Source organism: Podarcis erhardii (assembly GCF_964252035.2).
Source record: "Podarcis erhardii genome assembly, chromosome: 1".
Taxonomy (NCBI): Eukaryota; Metazoa; Chordata; class Lepidosauria; order Squamata; family Lacertidae; genus Podarcis; species Podarcis erhardii.
The window spans coordinates 70,761,119-70,785,745 of NC_138497.1; the positions used below are offsets into that span (position 1 = coordinate 70,761,119).

The 24,627-nt window shown below is 40.0% G+C and overlaps 1 protein-coding gene across 17 annotated transcripts in view; it reads left to right on the forward strand.

The window, feature by feature from the left end:
- Nucleotides 1-636: 636 nt before the first annotated feature.
- Nucleotides 637-24,627, forward strand: part of STK33 (serine/threonine kinase 33) — a 54,583-nt gene continuing 30,592 nt past the window's right edge. The window contains exons 1-6 of one of the 17 annotated variants that reach the window (XM_081841022.1): nucleotides 1,100-1,321; nucleotides 14,443-14,506; nucleotides 17,745-17,824; nucleotides 17,919-18,006; nucleotides 20,345-20,395; nucleotides 20,860-21,174. In XM_081841022.1, coding sequence (XP_081697148.1) covers nucleotides 20,354-20,395; nucleotides 20,860-21,174 — 357 coding nt within the window. In that variant the 5' untranslated portion in view covers nucleotides 1,100-1,321; nucleotides 14,443-14,506; nucleotides 17,745-17,824; nucleotides 17,919-18,006; nucleotides 20,345-20,353. Of the gene's footprint in view, nucleotides 895-1,098; nucleotides 1,322-12,094; nucleotides 12,118-14,442; nucleotides 14,507-17,744; nucleotides 17,825-17,918; nucleotides 18,007-20,344; nucleotides 20,396-20,859; nucleotides 21,175-24,627 lie in introns of those variants that run through there. The other 16 variants (XM_081841020.1, XM_081841011.1, XM_081841023.1 and 13 more) reach the window with 16 other exon arrangements.

A 24,627-nucleotide genomic window follows, 5' to 3' on the forward strand; every position in this document is an offset into this window, starting at 1 on the left:
TCGAATCAAAGTATGTTTTTAGAAGACTGTGGAAAGTATAAGAGCTTTGTTCCTACGCAGTCAAAAATGTCGCCGTCGCCATCTTGGGAAGCTCTGTCGGAGGAATAAGCCTGGGAGGACAGTGAATATTGTGGGAGAGACTCATCAAAGGGGCTTTAAGTACGACAGAGCTATGAATTTAAGAGGGAAAAAGTGATCTTATCTCCGAAGGTGATGATTTATGGGAACCATCTGGATGGAGGTTCACGACGGGAAATCTACGCAGGAGCATTACCGGTGTATATCGGCTTAAGAAGACCATCAGGAGAGACCATAAAGGACAAAGAGAAAATATTTGATTAAGAAGTGATGTGGAAACAGCAAGATAAGACTGGAAAGAACTATGAATATGTGTTTGGACTGTTTGAACATCTATTTGGACTTATTTGGACTGATTTGGACATTAATGCAGAAGTAATGATTAGATCAGAATCCCTCCTCGGATCTGGAAGTATGGGACCCCCCAACAAAATTTAAAAATTCGGCACTGTAATTTGGAATCTATGTGATGTGGTTTGATTCGATGTGATTGGCCGGTTAATAAAAATTTATTTTTTTTTTAAAAAAAGAAACTTTACAAAGCAACCTTGCTAAGTGAGGACCTAGAAGGTGCAGGATTTGCACATTATGTTACTCGGTGCAACTGGCTCTTTCCTGCTTCCTGGGGCCATGTCTTGAGCACACCACTCCTTATACGCGAAAGAGCATCCACGGCAGTAGCAGCAGCAGCAATAAAAACTGCGGAGCCAAGTGAGCCTCACGAAATCAGAAAGAGGACAATCCCAACGGACAAGTTTCGTAGGGAGCTGAGAGACTCCCAGCCTATGCACGCTTTTCTGAGGGGAAAGATCCACGGTATTCAATGCGATTTACTTCCCAGATTGCCCTGCTAAGTTTCCTTGGAGGCTGGAATGGTGGGGCAGAGCGGCGGCTGCAGCCGGTTTTTGAAATGCAACTTTTTTCAAAGCGAAGACCAAGTTCTCTCAGAGCGAAAAGCGAAGGGGAGACGGGAAAGTCCCACCGCCCCTTCCTCCTCCCTGAGGTGGGGCCGGCCGGCCGGCCTCTGAGGAGGGCGGGGGGGAGGGGGTTGCAGGGAGGAACGTCTCCGCGCTCTGCGCTACTTTGTCCCTGCGAGGCCCCTGTACTACCCGCGGTGCCCAGGCTGTGCGGCTGTGGAGAAAAGTTTCTGCATGCGCGAAGGGGCTGAAGAGCCGGCTGGGGACCGAGAGGCGGGAAAAAGCCGCCGCCGCCGCCGCCACGGCAGGGCAGCGGGGTCGGTGAGGTGTGTGCGTTTGCCGCTGCGAAGCGAGGGGCGAGAGTGGGAAGGAGGGTGGCAGCCAGGGAGGGAGGCTGCAAGTTGTCCGGTTGCCATGACGACGAAGAGGATGCCGGCTGCATTTGGGCGCCCGGAGCGGCCGCTTCCAGGGAGGGGAGCGCAGCATCTCTGCCGCTTGTGGGCGCTTTTCGGGGCTGCCGGGTGAAGGAGGGACCTGCTTGTGTTTTGGTCAGCCAGCTTCCTTTGGGGTCCCTCACAAGTGACTTATTCGGAGATTCTGCCGTGTTATCCGCTCTCAGAGGGGCCGGCCGGGTTAGGCTGCCGCAGCAAAAGCAAAGTAAAGGCTGGTGGCAGCTTACTCTGCTATTATAGTTTAATAAATCGATCTAAGGCGTTGCATGAATATATACGCGGGGTAGGCACGCTTGTGGAGGACGGAGGAGAGGTACATCTCCTCTGGCAGTGATGTTGCAGCTTTAAATGCACGTGTTATTTATTTATTCATTTGATTTATTTATAAAAGCACTTATACACTGCTATAGCGTAAGCCATCTCCAAGCGGTTTACAGCAATAGTATCTTCACAGAATAAAAGTGCATAAAAAATTAAAATCAGATGTATTCTTAATTGCCTGTGTAAACTTGGTAGCAGAGAAAGGTTTTTTGCAGGCTGAAATAGAGGGTGCCTGCTGAATCTCTGTTGGCAGAGCATTCCACAGGACAGGGTTGATAACACCAAAGGCTCGGTTTCTTGTTGCTGTCAGGTGAGCCTTGCCAGCTCTGGGGAAGACTAATGATGCTCAGTGATCAAGCCGGGGTAGAAGAGTTTAGGCTGTCCTTAAGGTACCCTGGACATAAGATGTTTAAGGCTTTAAAAATTAATACAATGGCTTTGAACCTGGTTTGGTCGTAGATATGCAGCCAGTGCAGATGTTTTTAAAAAATGCCACATGATGTTGGCAATGTGCCCCCATCCACAGTCTAAGTGCCACATTCCTCACCAGCAAAAGCTTCTGATCCAGGCCTTAAGGAAGCCCCACGCAGAGTGCAGTAATCCAGCCTTGAGATTAGCAATAAATGGACTTTAGTGGCCAGGCTATTCCAGGAATAGCTATAGCTGGTGAAATAGGCAGAGCAGGTAAAAGGCACTCCTATCCACAGAGGACACTTGACACTCTAGTGACAGAGATGTGTTGAGGAGTATCCCCAAGCTATGCACCTTTTCTTTCTTATCTTGCAACTGATAAGTTGCCTATCTCCTGCACACAGAAACTACCTATCCAAAGAGACTCCATCTTTCAAGGAATCAACAGTTTATTGGCCCCTTCAGATACCGATCCAGAGCTTTCTTATGTTCATATGAGCTTTCATATATTCAGAGCTTTCATATCTCCTGATTCAGATGTTAGGGAGCAATAGACACCTTGCTCTAAAGTTCCTAATGACTTTCCTTTCCAATGTGGTGCCTGTCAAATGAATAGATGCCTGCTACTTTATCTTGTCCTTCAGAGTTAGAGAAAGAATCAGATTCCTGGGTGGCAGCAATGATTAGGCTTTCAGTCTGCCAATAGTCTTGGATTTTTCCAGGCCTTTTATTCTTTTTTTGGGAGTTACATAACTTTAAGGAAATACATTATTTCAGAACCTTCTTGTTTCCTGGACTAAGCAGTCCTGGTGCCATAAGGCAACATGGAAAGTCTTTTTAATAAACTCACTGTTCTCTGCAGAAATATTACTGCACTTTCGTATATTATTGTTTTGTTACTGTTATACAATTCAAACTGGAATGTTGTCTTTGTAGCTTTTACAGAATTGTCTGAATCAGGAAAAAACTATCCCAGCAGTTAAGCATTTTTAATCAGAAGTAAGTCCCACACAGTTCAGTAGGTCTAACTTTCATGTGATTATGCTTAGGACAGCAGCCTTAAAGTGTTTTCTCATATGAGACCTAAATTGATTTGGAGCTTTTTGTATCCTGTTTGTATACAATGAGCATAGTGTGTGACATAAACTTTATGCAAAAATATAGCATAGAGAGAAAACATTTGGAATGCAATGTAAATTTTATATTGCTTAGCATTCCAAACCCAGATGAAGCAATGGCTGCTTTTAAGGTTGACATATGTTTTAGAAAGTTCTTTCTAATTTACCATCTAAACCTCTTTGGTTACAGTTTAACTCCAATTCCCACCAGCTGTAACCAGCATGGCTAATGGTTAGGTATGATAGGAGTTGCAGTCCATCAATATCTAGAGGGCCACAGGCTCGCCATTCCTGGTTTAAGATTTCCATATGTCTCTGGCTGTTACTTTTTCATTCTTATGTTCATGCTCCCTCTGGTGGGTTATAGCTATGTGCACATCCATAGGATACAAAAGTCAAGAAAAGATTTTTACTGGGCAAGGTGCTATCTAGCATTCTTAGATGAGGCTACTTATTTAGATCTATTTCAATCTCATTATGGTCCATTTCCATCACTAAAACAGCCTTGATTACCCTGATATGCTATCTGGTTGGGAGACCAGAGGAGAGTGTGACCTTACTATTTTTTCTGCCACTCGCAGTGGCTTTTGGTTTCCATAAGCAGGGGTAAAGGTAAAGGGACCCCTGGCACTTAAGTCCAGTCGCGAACGACTCTGGGGTTGCAGGGCTCATCTTGCTTTTCTGGGTCATGTGGCCAGCATGACTAAGCTGCTTCTGGCGAACCAGAGCAGCACACGGAAACGCTGTTTACCTTCCCGCCAGAGTGGTACCTATTTATCTACTTGCACTTTTTGGCGTGCTTTTGAACTGCTAGGTTGGCAGGAGCTGGGACCGAGCAATGAGAACTCACCCTGTCGCAGATATTTGAACCACTGACCTTTTGATCGGCAAGCCCAAGGCTCAGTGGTTTAGACCACAGTGCCACACGCGTCCTTAGACCAAGGGTAGCCAACCTTTTTATACCTACCGCCCACTAATGCATCTTTCTTGATGGTAAAATTTCTTTACCACCCACCAGTGCTCGATGGAAGGAGGATTCAGATTGTGCCGTAGAACCCCCTACCACCCACCTAGAATTCTGAAACGCCCACTAGTGGGCGGTAGGGACCAGGTTGACAACCCCTGCCACAGACCATGCTGGATTGGCTGATTGAGTTGGGAATTAGAGATTCTGCTGTGAAGTGGTTACATTCCTATCTGGAGAGCAACTTTCAGAAGTTGCCGGGAGACTGTTGCTTAGCCCCCTGGCTTTTAATATTCTGAGTTCTGTGGGGTTTTTAATATTCTGAGTTCTTGTCTCCCATGCTATTCAGCATTTACATGGAACCATCTTGCTGTTTTTATCTGATTTGTTCAGAAATGTTATACAACTAGCAATGGCTTACAGTAGAAATGAAACTGCAGTGTAGTTTCTAAAGTGCTCTAAAGTAGCACTTTAGAGGCTAGCAAAATGCATTATTCCTTAAGTGTGCATGGATTACAAAAAATGAGACATCTGATTCTGTGGATTTTTGTCCCTAAAACCTTAGGCCATAATAAATTTGTTTATAAAGTAGTTTATAAAGTAGTAGCATTGTTCTTTTTGTTGTTTTGCTCAAGTTGCATAATGGTCTACTTTACAGAGTTGTGATGGTAAAAAAACATTTTGGCAAAATTAAATTTAAATTAAAAAGCTATTTGTAAAATTGAAGTTCTTAATTGTCCACAATAGCAAGGGAGGAAGATGATGATGAGAAAACCAAAACAACTTGGCTGCACCCCATGAACTCCTAGCATCCTCACCAGGTCTAGTGGGCAGCCGCACCACTGATTCTTCTAATCATTTAATGGAAATGAACACATTTGCAACATGGAAGTTCTCTGTGTTGGTGGTATTTACTAGTTTTTATTATTGTAGACCAAACTATAACTTCTGAAAAACATATAGCCAATTGTTATAAAACAGCACATTGTGATACGTCTCCAGAAGTGCTAACAAAGCTTACTGTCCATCATAGGCACAGTCTTGACCCTTGTTTCCTACATTACATGATTTCTGACAGAATTTTCAGCTACTTTATTAAATTTGATTAGATCACCCTTATTCTATAAATGTATTCAATTATATGAATCTAATTCTTAAACTCCCTTCTGTGTTGTTGAAATAAAAGCTGTCTTATGGCTACTGGGCCATAAGACACAAGGGCAATAGACTAAGATGATTACTCATTTTCTCTCTGCTTCTAAATGAGCAACTAATTACGTTATCTAATTTTCAATAGATAGTCATATTCACTCTTCTCAAGAATGTTCACGGCAGCCTCTAAAATAGATGCTTTGAATCAAGGATTCACAAATCATTAATCTGCTAAAACACATTAGGAAGGAATGGTGGGAGTAGTTTTGTTTTTTTTTGTAAGGGAGGAGAGAGAAGAAGCCAGCCGTCTTATCCAGAAAAAATTACAAAACGGGATAGGAGTTGGTTTTCTTTACCCTGTGAAACCAATAAGTTTAGTGTAGCACAATTTTGCCCATTTGCAACATTAACAGAAATGCTACCCCACTGAATTGGCACTACTTAGGTTCACGAGCTGCTCCTAGAAAAAACCTGCTAATTGTACTCCTTGACACTTAGTCCTCCCTGTGCATAACTTTATCGTATTTTCTAGCTAGGAACCTCCTTCTTAGCTGACATTCTCTATACTGTTGCAGCTGCAACCCTTCACCCTTAACACAAGAACAGTCCTATTGGATCTACCTGTAAAACAGAATCCTCTGTAATTCAATTTCATTGGATGGAGTTCTGGTATGGAAAAGAGAGAAAAGTGCTATATTTCTCCCCAGCCCACCTTCTCTACACTGTGCATGATTTTGTAGATTTCTATTATATGCTCCCTTAGTTACTTATGTCAATATTATTAATGTGGTGGGGAGGCTACAAAAAAAAAAGAAAAAAAAAGGTTCCCCCCTCGTTCCCATTATGAGAAAGCCTGTATGAGTCTAGCTTACGTATGTTAGAATATTCCTATTTTCATTGGAGAAATGTTGGAGTGTATCCAATGGAGAATTGCACACCTGTACAATCATATCTTTATGTTGTACAGACTGCATATCCAGACCATAGATATGATATAAGAGCCTTCTAACTTTCTCCAAGAATGTTACATTTACAGTATGATGTAAACAGGGATACATTACACTGACTTGGACAGAATTGGGTTCTCTGTAGTGTGTTGAACAGGGCAGTCTAAAAGCAATTTTATTATGGGAATGTTCAAGCACTTGAGGAAGTGAACTAGACAAGAATGCAAAAATCCCACTGAAAGCAGTGCTCCTAGCAACTAGCCAAGGCCTGCAGTAAACATGAGCACAGCAAACTTCTTTGTTATGTGAACTTTTGTGGTTTCCATTTAACAATGGGGCTTTCTGGACAAGATTTTATCTGCAGTTTGTTAATATGAATGTGGAGATGATCACAATGACTCAATTTCACTGTTAATATTTCTATCCCTTTATCTTAAGGGCAATCTCTTATTTAGGATCTTTTACACCTTTATCTGAATACAGTACATGCTTTGTTGTGGTCAGATTGTATGGTGATGGCGTTATTTATGTCCGGATCTTTCGAGCTTCTGTGTCAACAAAGTAGAATCAGTTCACAAAAAAATTGTGCAATATAACAACCAGGATATCGCACTTGGGGTATGAGCTAATGCAACAAGGTAGTATAGATTGATAACTAAGATGCTGGTAGGATATTGCAGCAGAGTTTGGCAGGGCATTAGTATGCAAAATAGTTCTGAAATTGGTAGAAAGGGCTTCCATTCAGCAGGGACCCATCTATATTGGTGCCAGCCCATACAAGTGGATTTTTTTTTTTTTTTTTTAAAAATTGCAAATCATTGCTGTCAATCTCTTTTTTGTCAGCTGTGTCACAAATGGGAGTCATGGGATGCAGTAGGTTTGAGCTTAGAAACATTTTACCAAAAAGGAGAACTGTTATTTTGGTTAATGGATACAACTGAGATTCAAATAATGTACTGCCATTATCCCCTCTCTGGAAATTAACTGAAAGGGAAGAGCTGCATCACTTAATTTAAATGTATTCAAAAGTAGAACGAGAAGGGCTAGTGCAATTTTGTTTTGCAGTTATCCTGCATACTTATTTTGCAATGTGTACCTCCCAACATCCATGATGAAGGAGGTAATTTCCTGATGATTTAGAGAGATCAAATTGCACATAACTTCTGTAGATTTAATATATATGCATATTGTGCTGAGGATAGCTATAGATAAGAAACATTTTCTTTCACATAATGTTTGAATGGAACACTTAGGTGACTCTGAAGTGTAAACCACATTAATGTTTCTCCACTAAAATGCAAAACAGTGTATTGAGAAACAAATGCCAATTGAATGTGACTATACAAAGCAGATACTGTATCGTACTAAGGTGCCATCTGGTGGAAAAAACAAATGACAGAATTAAGGAAATCACTTAATACTTCCACCCAGGGCTGGATTAACCATTAAGCAAAATAAGCACTTGCTTAGGGTATCAAGGGAAGGGGGCACCACAGATTCATTGCCAGATTTTTAGCATTAATGGTCTCTAATCGCTCAGCTGAATGTTCATTCTCTCAGTTGAAGTATATTAAAAATCCCAACAGAACAACTATGCAACGAGGTAGGCTGGATGCCTTATTATCTCTACTAAGTATGGAGGCATATGTCTTATGTAAAATTTGTTCTAAGGATCTGATCAAAGACTTTGCAATGAGAAAAAGTAGATTTTTCCCTCAAATATGAATAAAGTGGAAGTATACAAAAGTGGAAGTAAAAAAAAAAGCAGAGACATCACCTTACCAACAAAGGTCCATATAGTTAAAGCCATGGTTTTCCCAGTAGTGATGTATGGAAGTGAGAGCTGGACCATCAAGAAGGCTGATCGCCGAAGAATTGATGCTTTTGAATTATGGTGCTGGAGGAGACTCTTGAGAGTCCCATGGACTGCAAGAAGATCAAACGTATCCATTCTGAAGGAAATCAGCCCTGAGTGCTCACTGGAAGGACAGATCGTGAAGCTGAGGCTCCAGTACTTTGGCCACCTCATGAGAAGAGAAGACTCCCTGGAAAAGACCCTGATGTTGGGAAAGAAGAAGGGGACGACAGAGGACGAGATGGTTGGACAGTGTTCTCGAAGCTACAAACATGAGTCTGACCAAACTGCGGGAGGCAGTGGAAAACAGGAGTGCCTGGCGTGCTCTGGTCCATGGGGTCACAAAGAGTCGGACATGACTAAACGACTAAACAACAACAACAACAACATACAAAAATAAACATTACTTTCCATCTTTCTGTAGGTTTTGTTTCATTTCAAAAAAAAGTTTTTTTTAATTAGATAAATATGGGGGCACCAAGATCTTTTAAGTGCCTATGACCTCCAAAGGTCTTAATCTGGCCCTGCTGAATCTTTGCAAAATAAGTCGGTCCCCCCCCCCCCGCACAGCAGAACTTTGCTTTCTTATGCTAGGCACAGAGGCTGGGTAGAGGATGTAAGCTCTGCTCCATAAAACACCAGATGTAGCTGCAACCATTTTAAAAAGGGGAAATTCATTCCTCATGCAAGAGCAGCACAGAAGAAAGCCCAGGAAGAGCACTTTAAGGGGGTGCGGGGGGGGGACCCTTGCAGGTAGCATGCACAAATTTGCAATACTGCCAAGACAGAAGAGCACAGTGCAGGAAGTGCTAAGGATGGGATTTTTAAAATAATAATAAGATAGACGTACGCACAGTGGTTGCTCACTTTTTCTTAGGCTCTGTTAATAAATGTAACTATTTGTGGGATAATTTATTCCTGAGGAGACTAAAATAGGATTGCAGAACCGCCACTGCCTGAGGAGTGTGTTAAATTGTCTAGAAGATGCTTTGTCACAGAAGCTACAAAGAAGAGAGGTTTATGTTTATGGTGAATCCATGGCAGGATAAATTCTGTAAAGTTTTGTTAGTGGTCCATCAACCCCTCCCTTCCCTCCCTCCTTTTCTTGTCCCACTTTCCTCCTGAAGGAGCCTGGGGCACCTGGTTTGTCTTTCAGCCTGCACTGAGATGGGGATCAGTGTAGTATGTGTGGTCTGTATGCTTGCCTGTGTGTGTGCATGTGAGAGTGTGCACTCTAGGAATGTGTGTGCATGAGTGAGAGAATGTGTATACTCCTCCTAGTGTGTGCATGGGCACCCTCCTAATTCTGTTGTTGAATGTGATTCAAGGTCATAAACGGGATAGTTCTTTGTGCCCTCTCTATGCCCTCTGGCTTTTACCAGGGGGCAAGCTTTTAGTTTGGCAGTTCCTGCCCTGTGGAACTCCTTGCCAATAGAGGTTTGGCAGGTGTCACCTCTGCTATCTTATAGATCTCTTTTTAAAATTTTGTTGTTCAGACAGGCCTTTGAAATACATTTTTTTTACTGACCATTTTTCACTGATATGTCATTGGCATTTTTACTGTTATTATTGCAGTACTGTGTTTATAAGCTGTTCAATGCCTTGTTATATTTTCTATGAAAGTGTGGTTTTGAAATAGCTAAATAATAAATGAATAATAATATCAGCTGAGGAATACAGGCCACAACAGAACTTAAGAGAACAGCGAGACATATAGGAGTGTTTGGAGACAGGGGTTTACTGAAAATCCATTGTTTAAAGATTTGATGCCAAACCATACAGCACACAGACTTCCCATTCTCTTATGCCATAAAGTGTAAATGGGTTTGGAAAGGATGAAGGAACTTCTATTGGCTTGATTAAAGAAATCACCAAGCCTTTGATGACAGTACAAAACTGCCACCTCGTGGAAAAAACAAATAACTACAGTGCTATGTAACTTTATTAATGAAAACACAGATGTATTTGGGTCTTTTAATTTGGTTCTGATAATAAAATATTGCAAACATTGAAAGTTAGTCCTGTAGGTTTTAAAAGTCATTTCCCAAATTTTTAAAAATATACTAGTTTATACTACAGTTTTTAATTTCAGGATTGAAGCACCTTCTGGGGAGCTAAACTAGACAACTGTAGTTTATGCTTAGCACTTGATTTTCATTATAGCTGCACTTTTCCTTGAGCATAAGTTCCCAAGTTCACCTAAAAAAAGCCCTTTAAAAAACTTCTTATCAAGTTTGTACCTTTCAGCATTTAATTTTCTGCTTGCAGCATTGTTGCGTTAAACTATAAGCTATATCACCCTTGGTCTTTGAGTGAAGCTTCATTGAAGGTATTGTCTTTATCATATGACAGACTTGTAAATAAATGTTAAACAATTTTGTTGAAGTTCAGAGGATAAAAAAGGTCAGCAGTCTGCCTTCTTTATTCCCGATAAAACTACAAAGATAATAGCTTTGATTTATTTCCCTTTGAGGAGAGAATAACACAGTGCAGTATAGAGAATTTTTCACACTAGATATCTACATGATTTACATACTCTTTTAGAGAGTGCTGTTTTCTTCAACTTTCTCCCCCAAAGAAATGTTAGCTTCCTTGTCTTACATAGGCACACAAAATAGAAAGTCTGTAGTACATTCCATTTTTTCGAGATGAGTATTGTTCAATTTGTTTTAGCCTTTGACTTGAATATATATCATTAATTTCAGCTTGTTAGCGTGATGGAGTGGTGTAGTTTCTTCTGCTAACTCCAAATCCATGTATATCTGTGCAGTTTTTTGTCTCCAACACTAGCTCTGTCTATGTCATTATCTGATGAGGAAGGTTGTTGTGTACAAAAAGTATAATTGTTATAAATTAGTTCATTGATAAGGTGCTAGGAAACTTTTGAGTTTCTTTCTAGGCTGGACTTTGTGTACCAAAGTCTGCTGCTGTCTGAGAATATTTCTCAAATTAGGAGGGTGGATTTCCTGGATTAGTACGTCATGTGTGAGGAGCACAGATAATTTGACACCTGCTATTGAAAACAGGTATCTGTGGATTCCCCCAAAATGTGGATTTAAATCTGCTGCAGTTGCTGGAATTGGATCATGAATGCATGCTCTGGATCATAGTACTTAAGGCTGAAAATGCAGTGGTCAGATTGAGGAGTGTGGGTGCAGATGTGGAGGAGGCAAGAAGCAGAGAGGCATGGAGTGTACATGAAACTGCACTAAGTAGTATGGCCATAGTATGTGGTGAGGGTGTCTACAGTTAGACTGCTATGATGCAACTGCAGTTGAGGAATTCCCCCTTTGCCCTTTGAATTGAGTACAGTGGTACCTCAGGTTAAGTACTTAATTCGTTCTGGAGGTCCGTTCTTAACCTGAAACTGTTCTTAACCTGAAGCACCACTTTAGCTAATGGGGCCTCCTGCTGCCGCCGTGCTGCTGGAGCACGATTTCTGTTCTCATCCTGAAGCAAAGTTCTTAACCCAAGGTACTATTTCTGGGTTAGCGGAGTCTGTAACCTGAAGCATATGTTAACCCGAGGTACCACTGTATGTGATTTTCAGGGATGGGGTTAACAAAAGCGAGATTGCCACCTCTCCTATTTTATTTCGTGATTATTATTATTGATATTATCATCAGTAGGGTTCTATAAAGCCCTTCACCTTAAGATTGTGGGAAGTTTACAGGATTAAAAACAGCATTACAAACCAATTTTATTTTAATTTTTTTTAAAAAAATCAATAATAAAGTAACATTGATTTGTACAACCCGCTAAGCCAAACCTTGTCCTAGCTCAGTATGGCAGAGGAGCAAAAAAGGACCAGAGATGGGCAAAGTGGCTGCAAGCTCTTCTCCAGAAGTCTGTATGCTTGTGCAGCCTCACAAAGATAGTGTTTGCCAAGTGGTGCAAAGCAGGCAAGTGATTTAAAAGCAGCAGAACTGGATAAAATAAAAACAATAAGTAAAAGTCTTTTTTGGGGGGTAAAACAACAACAACCAGGGAGAATAAAAGACCTGGCACAAAAAAGATAGCATAATATGTGCCAGGTGAGTATTTCTGGGAGAGGAGTACCACAACCAAAAGTGCCCTCTCTCTAGTTCCCACCTGCCTTACTTGCATCAGTGGGATGTTCAAAGAAGAGCATTGGCAGGTGACCTAAGTGTACAGTCTGTATTTGGTTTCTGTATTAGATTTTAAGAGCTGTTGAGTTTCTGAGAAATTATTTTTGTGAATCACATAACAGTAGCAGTGTTTGCTTTGATAGCAAGCAGGTTTTTCTTGATACTTTTTTTCTTTGTTCACTGGAGTGCATTATTCCTATACCTATGTTTTAGGAGTAGCAGGTTCAAGATACGTGAAGGTGGGGATTTGTATCTTACGCCAGATGAAATGAAAATCTACTTAGGCAATAGCTCCTCTATTATCTTACTTCAACAGATAAAGCAAACACTATAAATCAGCATTTTATTACTAAGGCAAGATACAAAAGATGGCTTTAACAGTCCTGCACAGAGGGAGTAGATAAGAAGCATTTGTCCTTTCATTAGTGTATGTAATACCATATTTGAATTAATATTCAACACAATAAAAAGTGAACAAAAATTGGCGACAACTGATGGTGGTGAGCAGCCATGCTGAATTATATGATTTTAATAATTTGTGGCAATCTTTCCTTTTCTTATGTAATTATTTTTTTGGAAAGTAAAAGGCTACAGCCTTACAGCAACGTATAAGAGATTTTAATAGAGATTGAATAGAGAATGCAGTGTAGTGGATTTGAACAGGGAACATACTTTCCATACAGCGTATACTGGCATCTCTCTGGAATATATAAAATAGATATGTGAAATATACCTCACAGATGTAGGCTGCAATCCTTACTCCCTGATGGGAGGGAGTTAGGGTGGTGTGTAGAGTTTTTTCCACTGGCTTTTGTCCCAGCTCCACCGAAGTGGGCAGAAAGCTACTGTTGGTGGTTCTTATTCTGATGGTAGACAGCTGAAAGGATGGAAACAGATTAGTTTGTTTTGAGGTGGGGTGGCAGAGGCTACGTCCCATGGATCCTCCCCGCAAAGGCCCAATCCTTAAGCCTCTCAGTTTTGTCAACCAGGAGCTGGTATAACAAAAGAAGGAAAGAAAGAAAGAAAGAAAGAAAGAAAGAAAGAAAGAAAGAAAGAAAGAAAGAAAGAAAGAAAGGCTTCCAATGCAACAGAGGACCACACTTTCGCGCCTCCCTGGCCCCTTGTTAGTATAGTATATAACTTTGTGGAGGTAATTAAATAGGCAGGGTGCTTTTATATATAACATTTACCATGGGAAAGGGCAGTGTTAAACGTACTTCACTTTTTATTTATTTATTGAGTGGGCATGTATGGGGTAAAGCAATTCTTTAAGTAAAGTTGTCCAAAACCTCTTTACAATAAGAACTTCACGATGTTATCAGCATAATCTGTGAAAACCAATCCATGAGACCAATATGACGGTCATATTTTTAAGTAAACTATCATGTCCTATGATGTACTTACCACACAGAGAGCATCCAATTAGTCCAGTTAAGCATATTTGTTTTCACTTGTTTTTCTTAATATCTTCTATGATGCTATCCATTACAGCCGTCTACTTTAATGTATGGTGAATATATGTTGGTAATTAAGCAAGCATTTTTGTTAAAAAAAGAAGATAACATAGGAAAAATATATTTGAAAAATTATTAAATAATTTATTTTAAATAATTACAATATTTTAGATAAACCGTATTACTGGTAGCTACACTCAGTAATATGGATAATACTAAATATCTGATGAAGCCACCTCATGTGTTTTATTTTTCTCATTGGCTAATAATGTTTTCTTAGTTCCAGCTGTGTTGTATGTCTGTGTGTGAGATTAGTGTTCATAGCAGTATGAAGCATTAGTTAGCGGCTTCACTAGTTAAATAATTACCTTTACTTGTACAGACTTGGCCCTTGTTGTCCTTGACAATAGGATGCTCTCATGTGCAATTAAACATTAATTTGCCCCCATTCTCCTTGGGTCTCTGCTTATGGATTTTTTTCACTTCCAGTTATGCCCCACTGATTACAAAACCTTGGTTTCCAGCCGCTGAAAACCTGATTAGACTTGTGCTGCTCTGATATAAGGTGGATCCCCTCCCCCGGTATACTTTCTAGGCTTACTATTTTGGAGCAGCAAGTATAAATAGCAAGTAAAATATTCATTCATTCCTTTTTTAAATATAGGGAATGGGAACATTTTGAAGTTACAGTGGTGTTTCGTGCGACCAATCAAATGTGAGTGTATCAGGTAAGAATTATTATTTTTTGTTAATAATCAATTTCATTTTCAAATGCTAGGTTTGTAGAAACACGCAATAGGTTTCGCTTTTAGAAAAAACACATACATGCATCTAAACGTATTTCTTACGCTGCAGTGCTATACCCATCACAAAGCAGCAGAGTTCTACCACGTACCACTCATAGTAGTTACTGAAATGTGATAAAAGACAGTATTTACCACACTGCATGTCTACAGTATGCATTGCACACTCACTAACTCGTCACATTTAGGCTAAGCAATTACTTAGTCAGTCCAGATAATAAGTAGGCAGAAGTAAGAAAGATGAACAGCTACCATGAAGCTATGTAGTAGTTGGGGAGATAATATTTTTGGGCTGGCAGGTATTAATGGGCCAGTCATGTATCAATGAAGAACAAGAAGGCGATGACTACAGTGCTGCTTTCAGGTTTAATATCAGTCAGTTCAAAGGATCAGATATTAGGTGACCAGAATAGAGTGTAAGTCAGTCAGATAAGCAAGGAACATCTAGGCTGTAATGTTACTATAGCAAGAGTTAGACTGCACATCATTCCCTCTCAGTGGGGAAGATGTTTCTTGTTATGACGTGGGGTTTGTGATTTCAGCTCTCTTGACATAATATGCTGGAGACAGTTCTCTAGTAACACTTCTTTATTAAAAGCAACAAGACTAAAACCTGAGGAGGGGAGAGCTACATTTATAGGGACAGGGAACAAGCTAGAAGGGATACATTTTGGAGGGAACAACATCAGGCAATCACAGTCCTGCCTTTTGGAGGCAACCAATAAGACAGAGGATCCAAATACAGCAGCTTAAATGAACCAATAGTAGCTGTACCCTCTGGAACCAAAAGGCAGTTACTTTACCCTAATGCAATTACAGACAATAATAATACAGATATAAAATCCTTTGACTCAATACACAACATTTCTTACACTGTTCTCTGTTGTTAGACTCTAGTGCACTAACTCCGTAAAGCAGTCCAGACTTGTTTTTATGGAAGCAGTAGTTTGCTGACCTAGATGGGGATTTCGCTGGAGTTGGTGATATGACAGCTATGTCTGGAAGAGAAGCAGAAGGCCTTGGAGGGTAATCATACTATGTGGCAGGGTAGCCCCAAATACTGATGGAGTGTCTTTTTTTGTAAAAAAATAGTAATTCTTATCTTTGTTTAGGTATAGATTGTGACTTCTCTTGAAAGTATGTTTTGTAGGATCTAGTGACTGCCTCATTTCATACATGTTATAGACAGTTGTGGACCTGTGAAAATAGGTTATGTAGGCAGTAAGCTTCATATGTATGACAGGTTGCAGAATTCCCTTGTTTGTATATTTCTGTCCTGTCATCAGCCATTCTACCAGAAACAAAATCATTTATTTACTTTGCTTTAAATTTTGCCCTGCTGAAGGAGGCAAGGTGTTGATATCAAGTACGGAACACTATCGGTAGACCCATGCCCCTTGGAGGACTCAACAACAGAAACATAAATTGACCCAGAGAGGATGGAGAAAAATAAACAAATGCATAAAATAAAAACTTCCCACAAATACTGGTACATTCATAGAACAATATCAGAGTTATAATTCATATTTTTAAAACGATGCTGTGCACTGTTGAAAAAAAATCCAATCATAACTGGCAAGAAATCTGCTTTTTTGAGATTAGAAAAGGAATTTTCTTGTCAAGTGTCTTACAACAAAGGACAGATTTTTTTAAAAAAAAACTTTGAGGAAATGACATGGTGATGTCCTTTCAAATGAGGAAATGAATCCTCTTCCTGTGAAAATGAAATCCTCCACATATCTCAGTTGCCTTTTAAGCCTTTCAACCTGTCAATGAAATTGTGTAATCAAATAATAGCATGCCTGAAGCTTATAGCCTTTTCTTGAGAAGTAGTATCATCAAACGATGCGCTCTATTGATTTTAATCACACTGAACCAGATTTTTTAAACTTAGAGTAACGGTATTGGCTTCAGTAGGATTACTCCAGAATTTATATCATATAAGCACAGAATTCTGTTCATTTAAGAAAAATATTATCCACTATAAGGTACTGGAACATCACTAGGTGAAAGAAAATATGGTCGGATTTTCTTTTTCTGGAAGCTATCCAAATAGTATTTCCCTCTGACCACTTGCTAAAATTGTCAGATATTTGCCTCCATTTTGTGATGAGTATTCAAGGTCATTGCAGTGCTCAAATGTACATGCTGCTTTACTTTTTCTTCCTAATCAGCCTGAGTTCTTGTTCACTTTTTCATTTTTTATCCATCATATATTGTACTTCAACACTGCTATGCTAAAAGTGCATTTTCTTCTTTCTTTTTAGTTTATTAAAGGTATTTTCCAGTTAATCCTAACACTTCTGAGCACGTCCACTGGTTCCCGAACATGTTCAACCACTAAAATTTGCATGCTCTTTACAGTTTTATTATTTATTTATTTGGGGGATTTATATATGTACTGCCTTTCAAAACATAAAATCTTTCCAACTACCATAAAAACATCATTCAATACATCAATACTATAATTAAAAGAGGAGTATAAAGCAGTTTGATAATTATCCTTTGAGCAGGAAACTGTTTCAAATTCTGCTAAATTTTGCTTTGCAGGAGCTTAAATGAAAGAGTATTAACAGTATGTTTTATTGACTTTGTTTTTCCATTAATTTTTCACTTTATAAATGGAGCTATTAAGTTCTTACTTCGCTATAGAACGTTTCAGTTTGTCAGGATTTTGTAGGTGGTATGAAACGATCTAATTCCATAAACACAATGATTTCACCCCCTCTCTTCCCCCTTCATGGCCCCTAAATCTGTTCTGTGGTTTTTTCCTACCCTCTAGATCAAATTTGAGGAGGATATAGGGTTCTCATGCGCAGGGAGTTTTGGTGTGTAAGTGGAAATTTTTTATGTAGAAGGAAAAATCTCGTTGGATATTGCCCTGTAAATTGTCTTCTGAAAAGCCTTCCCCCAGCTCTCCAGAACAGATTTGTGCCAGTGTGTAGGAACTACAGGGAACAGCGGGATTCAGCAGCCTCTAACTCAGTGGCTGTCACTGCCCCAGAAGATCAAGCACCTATTGTTCATATTCATTGCAAACCTTGAAAGTATTTGATGGGGAAAACAGACTTAAGATCTTGCAAATCACTTTCTGGTTTTCTCACTTGCCCCAAATATGCTGCCAGAGATGCTCCCCCCCCCCTTTATGGATCCTCTTTCCAAGGTACCTCCAGAATTTCAGTACCTTCCCTGTCGTCTGCATCATCCTGATCTCAATCTGAACCTCCAAATTCCACCCACAAGGTAAACTCTTTGCAGGAAACATGGCTAAGGTTGTGCAAATTTATACAAGTCCATGTTTTGCTATTCAAAAAAATCTTTTGGTTTCTTCTTACAGAGTCTGTATTGCCATGGTGCAAAATTTGATTTTATTGGGAAGAAAACTTCACAGTGACCTTCAGCAGAGTATCTAGAATAATAACTCAGTGAGTTGATACACTTTGGCAGTACAAAAATTAAAATAAAATAGTAGCAGGGAAGCATTTACCTCATGTATATTTGCTTTGAGATGCAACTAGGCATATATAATGTGGTTAAGCAAATGTAACCTATTTCCATTTAGACAATTTTGACAGTGATTGATTTTGATCTATAATGGCATGGCTAAAATATTGATAAACTTGAGTTAGCACCTTCAAATGTTTGAATGCGACACATCACAAAGTACATTAGTGAGATGGCAGACCCAGTTGTGCTTATTGCTTGTGAATGTACTCTTAGAAACATTAAAGGATAATAATAGAATTATAGAATTGTAGAGTTGGAAGTAATAAAAGTTTTGTGTTTGTTAAGCAGAGATGAAATGTTTGAATACAGTTACATAGTATTGTTTTGTTTTTCGTTTAATTATCTAGCTATTGGTTTTAGACTTTAATAATATGGCAAAATTGCACATGAGTTTCCTATAGCATTCTGGTCAAAATGTAAAGGGTCCGTTTCACCTGTAAGGACTTTACACACCTTTTGCTTTGATTATTACAAGCTTTGGACTGTCCAGAAGGGATTATAATTATTTATCCTGCATTTGTTTAGATAACTTCTGTTCTTCTTTGATATTTTAGGAATGCATTAAAAGGTACTCTGGCTCTTTGCATAAAAAGAGATTAGGAAGCTAGCTATAAATTTGATATGCTTGGCTAACACTAAAAGCGTACAAGAGATTCTTTAGGTTAATTATTCTTCAGTATCCATGTGGTGGGTAAATCACACTTGCACTTTGCATGGTTGACCATTAAGCTCATTGATATGCTGCTATATGTCAGAGATGGCAGACTTCTGCATTGTTGGGGACAATGCCATTCTCCTAATCACCTGATGGTAGGAAGTGTCTATTAACTAGCAACCGACTTTCTCATGAGTAGTCAAGCTCCATAATAAAGTATGTGCAGTGCAATACTTAGGGTATCACAATTATAGAACCCATGTGCTCAAGGTTTAGCCAGGACATTACATACAAAATCCAAAAGAGAGAGTATGTGTGGAGTCACTATTTCTTGGGAAAGGAATCTATTTTCCTTTTCCTTACAGCTGAAACTGTAGACCAACCTTTCATGACACCATGCTTAGAATTTGGTTGGGCTGTAGAGGGTGCTGTAAAATTATTTGGTCCCAGGCTTGCCAGTTGGTCTTTCCTGTCATATATTTAAAGTCAAAATTTAAAACCCTTTTCATGCTACTCTGGTAGCAAACATTGGAACAAGCACAGCTCATTAATGTTTAGAGATGAGCAAAACCCATGTTAGACCCGCTGCCAACATGTGAGATGCTGGGCCCCCCTGATTCCTGGCATGCCCATGGCAGCAGCCAACAGGGCTGAGGGGGCAGCTTTGACTGGTGCTCTGGACTGCATGCTCAAACTCACCATCCTGCCCTATTAATTATGCTGCCCTGGTGTGCTTCTGGCATGGAATCCAGAGCTCCAAGTGGCAATGGGGACTGCAGGGGGCAGCTCGGCAATGACACAGATCAGAGCTATCTTGATTATGTTTGTTTTGACCCCAGCCTACACATTTCACAGGTGAAGTAGCATAAGATGGCTGTGCCACCACCATCGTAGATAGGTTGGCAGGTAGCAATCTCAGAGGTGGAGTAGACATATCTCAGAAGTTGTTGGATCTGTGGGAATGTACCCAGTGAGGAATATGAAGAACATTAGAGAGCAAAGGCTTTAAGGGGGGATGGAATTGTTTTAAGGTCTGACACACACTGGCTTAAATTAAGTTTTCTTCTTTTAAGGATCAAGCAATAAGATAGGATCCAAAGGCTTATCTAGTCCAACATCCTACCAAATACCTGAAGCCCTGTCAATTCATTCAAGCTAGCCAAATACACATTTACCTCTCTAGCATAATAGGTTTTGTTTTATGTTTTCAATTTTTATTCTACAACTGAGAATATAAACAGGGAAGAATTCAGTGTTGTGCTTTTACAAATGTTCTATCAGCACAAGCACTGAACAACCCCTCCTCTCTCCTCTATGAATGTTTCTGGGGGTTTTCCCATTCCCACTGAGCCAATTTGGGGTGCAAGTGCAAGAGGCAAGACAGGAGGGAAAACCTTGTTATGCTAGGGGAAGTCCAGTTAGTTGAATCCAGCCCAGAATGATAAAGTAACTAATAACAAACAACAGAACATTCTAGGATGCTGTTTCTGTATGGTTGGGTTTTTTTGGGGGGGGTGTCTTTTAGTTTATGAACATGAACAGTAGGCAGATTACTTCGTCTGTAGACTTCAGTGGTTTCTTTCTATCCATTCTTACTCCAGCTCCCTTCCATGACAGTGCTACCTATTTCAACATGGTCCTCACTTTTTGAGGTAAGATTTTAGGTTGTACATAATATTCCATCTAATATTACATCCTAAAAAATGTAGCATTATATATTCCCCTTTTGTAAGCTGAAATCATCAAGATAAATAATTTCCCCTGCTTAAAAAAGGTAAAGGACCCCTGACAGTTAAGTCCAGCCGTGAACGACTCTGGGGTTGTGGCGCTCATCTCGCTTTACTGGCCGAGGAAGCCGATGTTTGTCTGCAGACAGTTTTTCCAGGTTATGTGGTCAGCATGACTAAGCTGCTTTTGGTGAAACCAGAGCAGCGCACAGAAACACCGTTTAAAAATGTGTGTATGTGTGTGTGTACACACATACATGTGTATAGAGAGATCGAGAGAGATCAGAGGTCTGTATTACAGTACTGTTATTGCTTGAAGCCATTGCTAGTCATAACACATTTTAATACCACCAGTCCACTAACTGTGACCTTCCAATTCCTTTTCTCAGCTTTTTGTTTTGCTTCCTTCAACAGTGGACACTGAGGTGCCAATCTTTGTGCTATTGTTTAATTTGCACAGCAGGATCTACACGACCAAACAGATGGCTGATCTCAGTCAGGAAAATACAACTGCAAAATGTACAGAGTGTTGCACATCATTTGAACCAAGCAGTGTTGTGCTTTTTTGCCCCCGTTGCAATAATGGCACCATGAGCCCTGAACAAGCTGTAGTAGAGACCTCAGATTCACCAACTACTTCAGTGAGTGAATGTTCGGATCCCGAAGACACCTTGTCAAAGAAACAAACATCTTATTTAGCAAATGTAAGGATACTAACTTCAAAGATTTTATTTTCTTCCTGTTCCACCATCCTTCCACCACCCCAGTGTATGTTCAGATAACTTTCTCTTTTGTGAAATGCCTTTGTGAAATCTGGCCAGTGATAGTAACGTCAGGCAAAATAGGAAAATGTAAGGATTCAAACCTATAAAGCACTCCCCTCCAGGAAAGCTGCTTACCCACTCAGCCACAGAAACAGGCAGAAGACATGGAGCATTTGCCACCCTCCAGGTGACCATGTACAATTCCAACCATATGTGGCAGGACCAAATAGGACACATAAGAAACTCTAGCCCTATGAAACAGTAGAAGTCTTGCCTGGAGAAAGTCCTAGGCTTATACTCAGACAGGGATAGGAAGCTTAAGCTTGTGCAGACACACCTGACAAAGTGCTGACCAAGCCAGTTGGGTGCTGGATGGGCAAATTACTTGCTTAATAGTGGACCTCTGCTCCATCTTCCTGTGCTGTTTTTCTTGGCTGGTTAGCTCTGCTAAGTTATTGATCATATATGCCTTGTTCCTCCCCCTCCCCCTGCCAGTTGATGGACTCCTTTACAGTGGCAGCAGTACCTGTTTCACTTGTGGGTTCCGAGAGGCTGCCCGCTTTGAATGGAACTTAAATCCCAGTAGTAGAAAAAGCATTGGCACCCCTCCCAGTTAAGACTCTCATCCTGAAGTGAGATTGAACTAGGATGGGAGAAGAGATCCCTATCCGCTAACTCCCAGTACAGTGGTGCCTCGCAAGACGAAATTAATCCGTTCCGCGATTCTCTTCGTCTAGCGGTTTTTTCGTCTTGCGAAGCAAGCCCATTGACAGCTTAGCGGATTAGCGCTATTAGCGGTCTAGCGGCTTTTAGCGATCAGCTGAGAAGCGGCTTATCAGCGGAACAGCTGATAAGCGGCTTAGCACTTAGGGAAAGGGCGGAAAAAAGCGGGGGGGAAACCGCGGGAACTCGCAAGATTTTTTCGTCTTGCAAAGCAACCCCATAGGGAAATTCGTTTAGCGAAGCGCCTCCAAAACGGAAAACCCTTTCGTCTAGCGGGTTTTCCGTCTTGCGAGGCGTTCGTCTTGCGGGGCACCACTGTAACAAAGAAATGGCAGCTGTATGAAATCTTTTTATTGAACGGCATGGCAGATGGAATAGCGTCTGAAACAAAGGCAGGCGGGATTGCCAGTCTTTGTCCCAGCGGCGGTTTGTTGCCATTGAAAACTGCATAACAGCAGGCAGAAGAGTTGCAGGTGTTATGCTCACCATGGCTTCTTCTACATGTTGGATATGCCTTTACCTGTTTAAGCAGCTGCCTGCCTGTCATCTTGCAAAGGTCTGGTAGCTCCACAGAGGAAAACCTAGAAGTGTTCTGGTGACTGCTAAGGATGAGTGGGCTGTCCAGAACTTGCCTTAGACCAGCGGTTCTCAACCTGTGGGTCCCCAGATGTTGTTGGACTACAACTCCTATCATCCCTGAGCTCTGGGCTTGCTAGCTAGGGGTGATGGGAATTGTAGTTCAACAACATCTGGGGACCCACAGATTGAGAAAGGCTGCCTTAGACTGACTTATTCTCTGATCCCTCCCACACCCTGCTCAGGCCATTTTGAGGGTGTTAGAAAAAGCATCCACTATTCCCAGAAGCCCTTTCTGCCGGTCCCCTGCCTCTGAAACGCAAGCTCCCTAACCTTCATCTTTTAAAACCTAATAGGCATGGTGCTTTGAGCAGTGACAGCAGAGAGATGAAACGAGTCCCCCTTGCAACAACTGGGGTGACATCATGAGATCAGTTTCAGCTGATGTTGAGAATGTAGAAATGTTGAATCATTTGATTTTCTTTGAAATAATAGCTCAGATTTAATCTCACAATTTTCAAAAGTTACAATAATTGTGTGGAGAAATTAAGCAGAAGTGGTGATTGACCTAAATTTCTATTATTCCCCCGATGCTTTTTATAGAAAATATGTACAAAGGACATTTTCTTTTGTTTTCAGTCCAGTGCTGTGTACTGCATTTATTTGAGAACACAAGTATTTGAAACTTGTAGAGCACAAATCTTTAAAAGCTTTTGTTGCAAAAAAAAAAATCCCCTGAAATAAATATACATTCAAAACAAATGGGATGGGAAAGCACTTAAGATTTAAACTCCAGAGGATTACCCATAATTTGGTCAATTAACACAAATTGGCCTCCTTAAAGTAGTGCTCTTAAAAAGCAGGATGCAAACTTTGAACAATCTCAGATAAACTTTGTTTGAACATACCACGAGTGATTTACATCTGATATAAAAAGATAATATAGTAACCTATGATTATACTCTTTATGTCATATAATATAATCAAAAAGAATTACTTCATTTTACTATTGGCAACTGAGTTTTACATCTCGGATGGTCAGTAGAATGCATAGGATGTTTTGAAAAGCATGACCATTAACTTTAGAATTGCCATATATGAAATCCATTATTGTTATAGATTTCTTTACTTTTTTAGTGTAAGATGGATATTATATTAGCACAAATAATTTTAGCATCATTTTGTTCTCTTAGTTATACATTTACTTGTCTTTTTTCCAACATCAGCTACTTCATTAATTTAGTATCTAATTGATTAACTTAATGCAAGCACTTAATACAGTGTCATTTTCTGTTAGCGTATACCAGTTGGCTGATTCACACAAAAAGAATAATTTTTTACTCTGCTTGGTTAAAAAAAAAAAAGTATTAGGCATTAGGAATTTTTTAAAACCCTAGTAATTCTAGATTCTTTATTCAGGCTGTCTAACACCAGTAGCATTTACAGTTGTAAATACAAATACATTTCCACTACTGTTTATTTAGTGGAATGCCTTATATATATTGTCCGGTATCAGTTTAAAAATGATTTTTTAAAAGCAGCCATTAGGCTCTTCTGCTTAGTTGGCTTATATAGGTGCAGCGTAAATCAGATTGCCCTATTTTATTTTAACACGGTCCCTTCCAACTCTACAATTCTATGTTTCTATTAGAATATGAATATATGAACCTGCTTTATATAAAAAAAGTTTTATTGTGAATTGTCTTGGCTATTTCTGGTTTGAGGGTGCCATACTGCTATGTAAATATTTTGGAATAAAAAAACAAAAATTGAATTGGATCATTAGTTCATCTAGCTCAGTACTGTCTCTTTACTGTGATTGGCAGTAGCTTCTCCAGGACTCAGATTGAATTTCTCCCCAGTCTTGAGACTTGTATTAAATATGGGGTCTTGGATTGACTATAAGTACATAGAACATAGGAAACTGACTTTTAACAAGCCAGACCTTCCGTCCATCTAGCTCAATATTCTTGACACTGGCTAGCAATGCCTCTCTGGGTTTCAGGCAGGGATCCTCCCCAGCCCTCCCTAAAAACACCAGGGATGGAACCCGGAACCTTTTACATGAAAAGCGTATGCTCCACCACTGAGCCA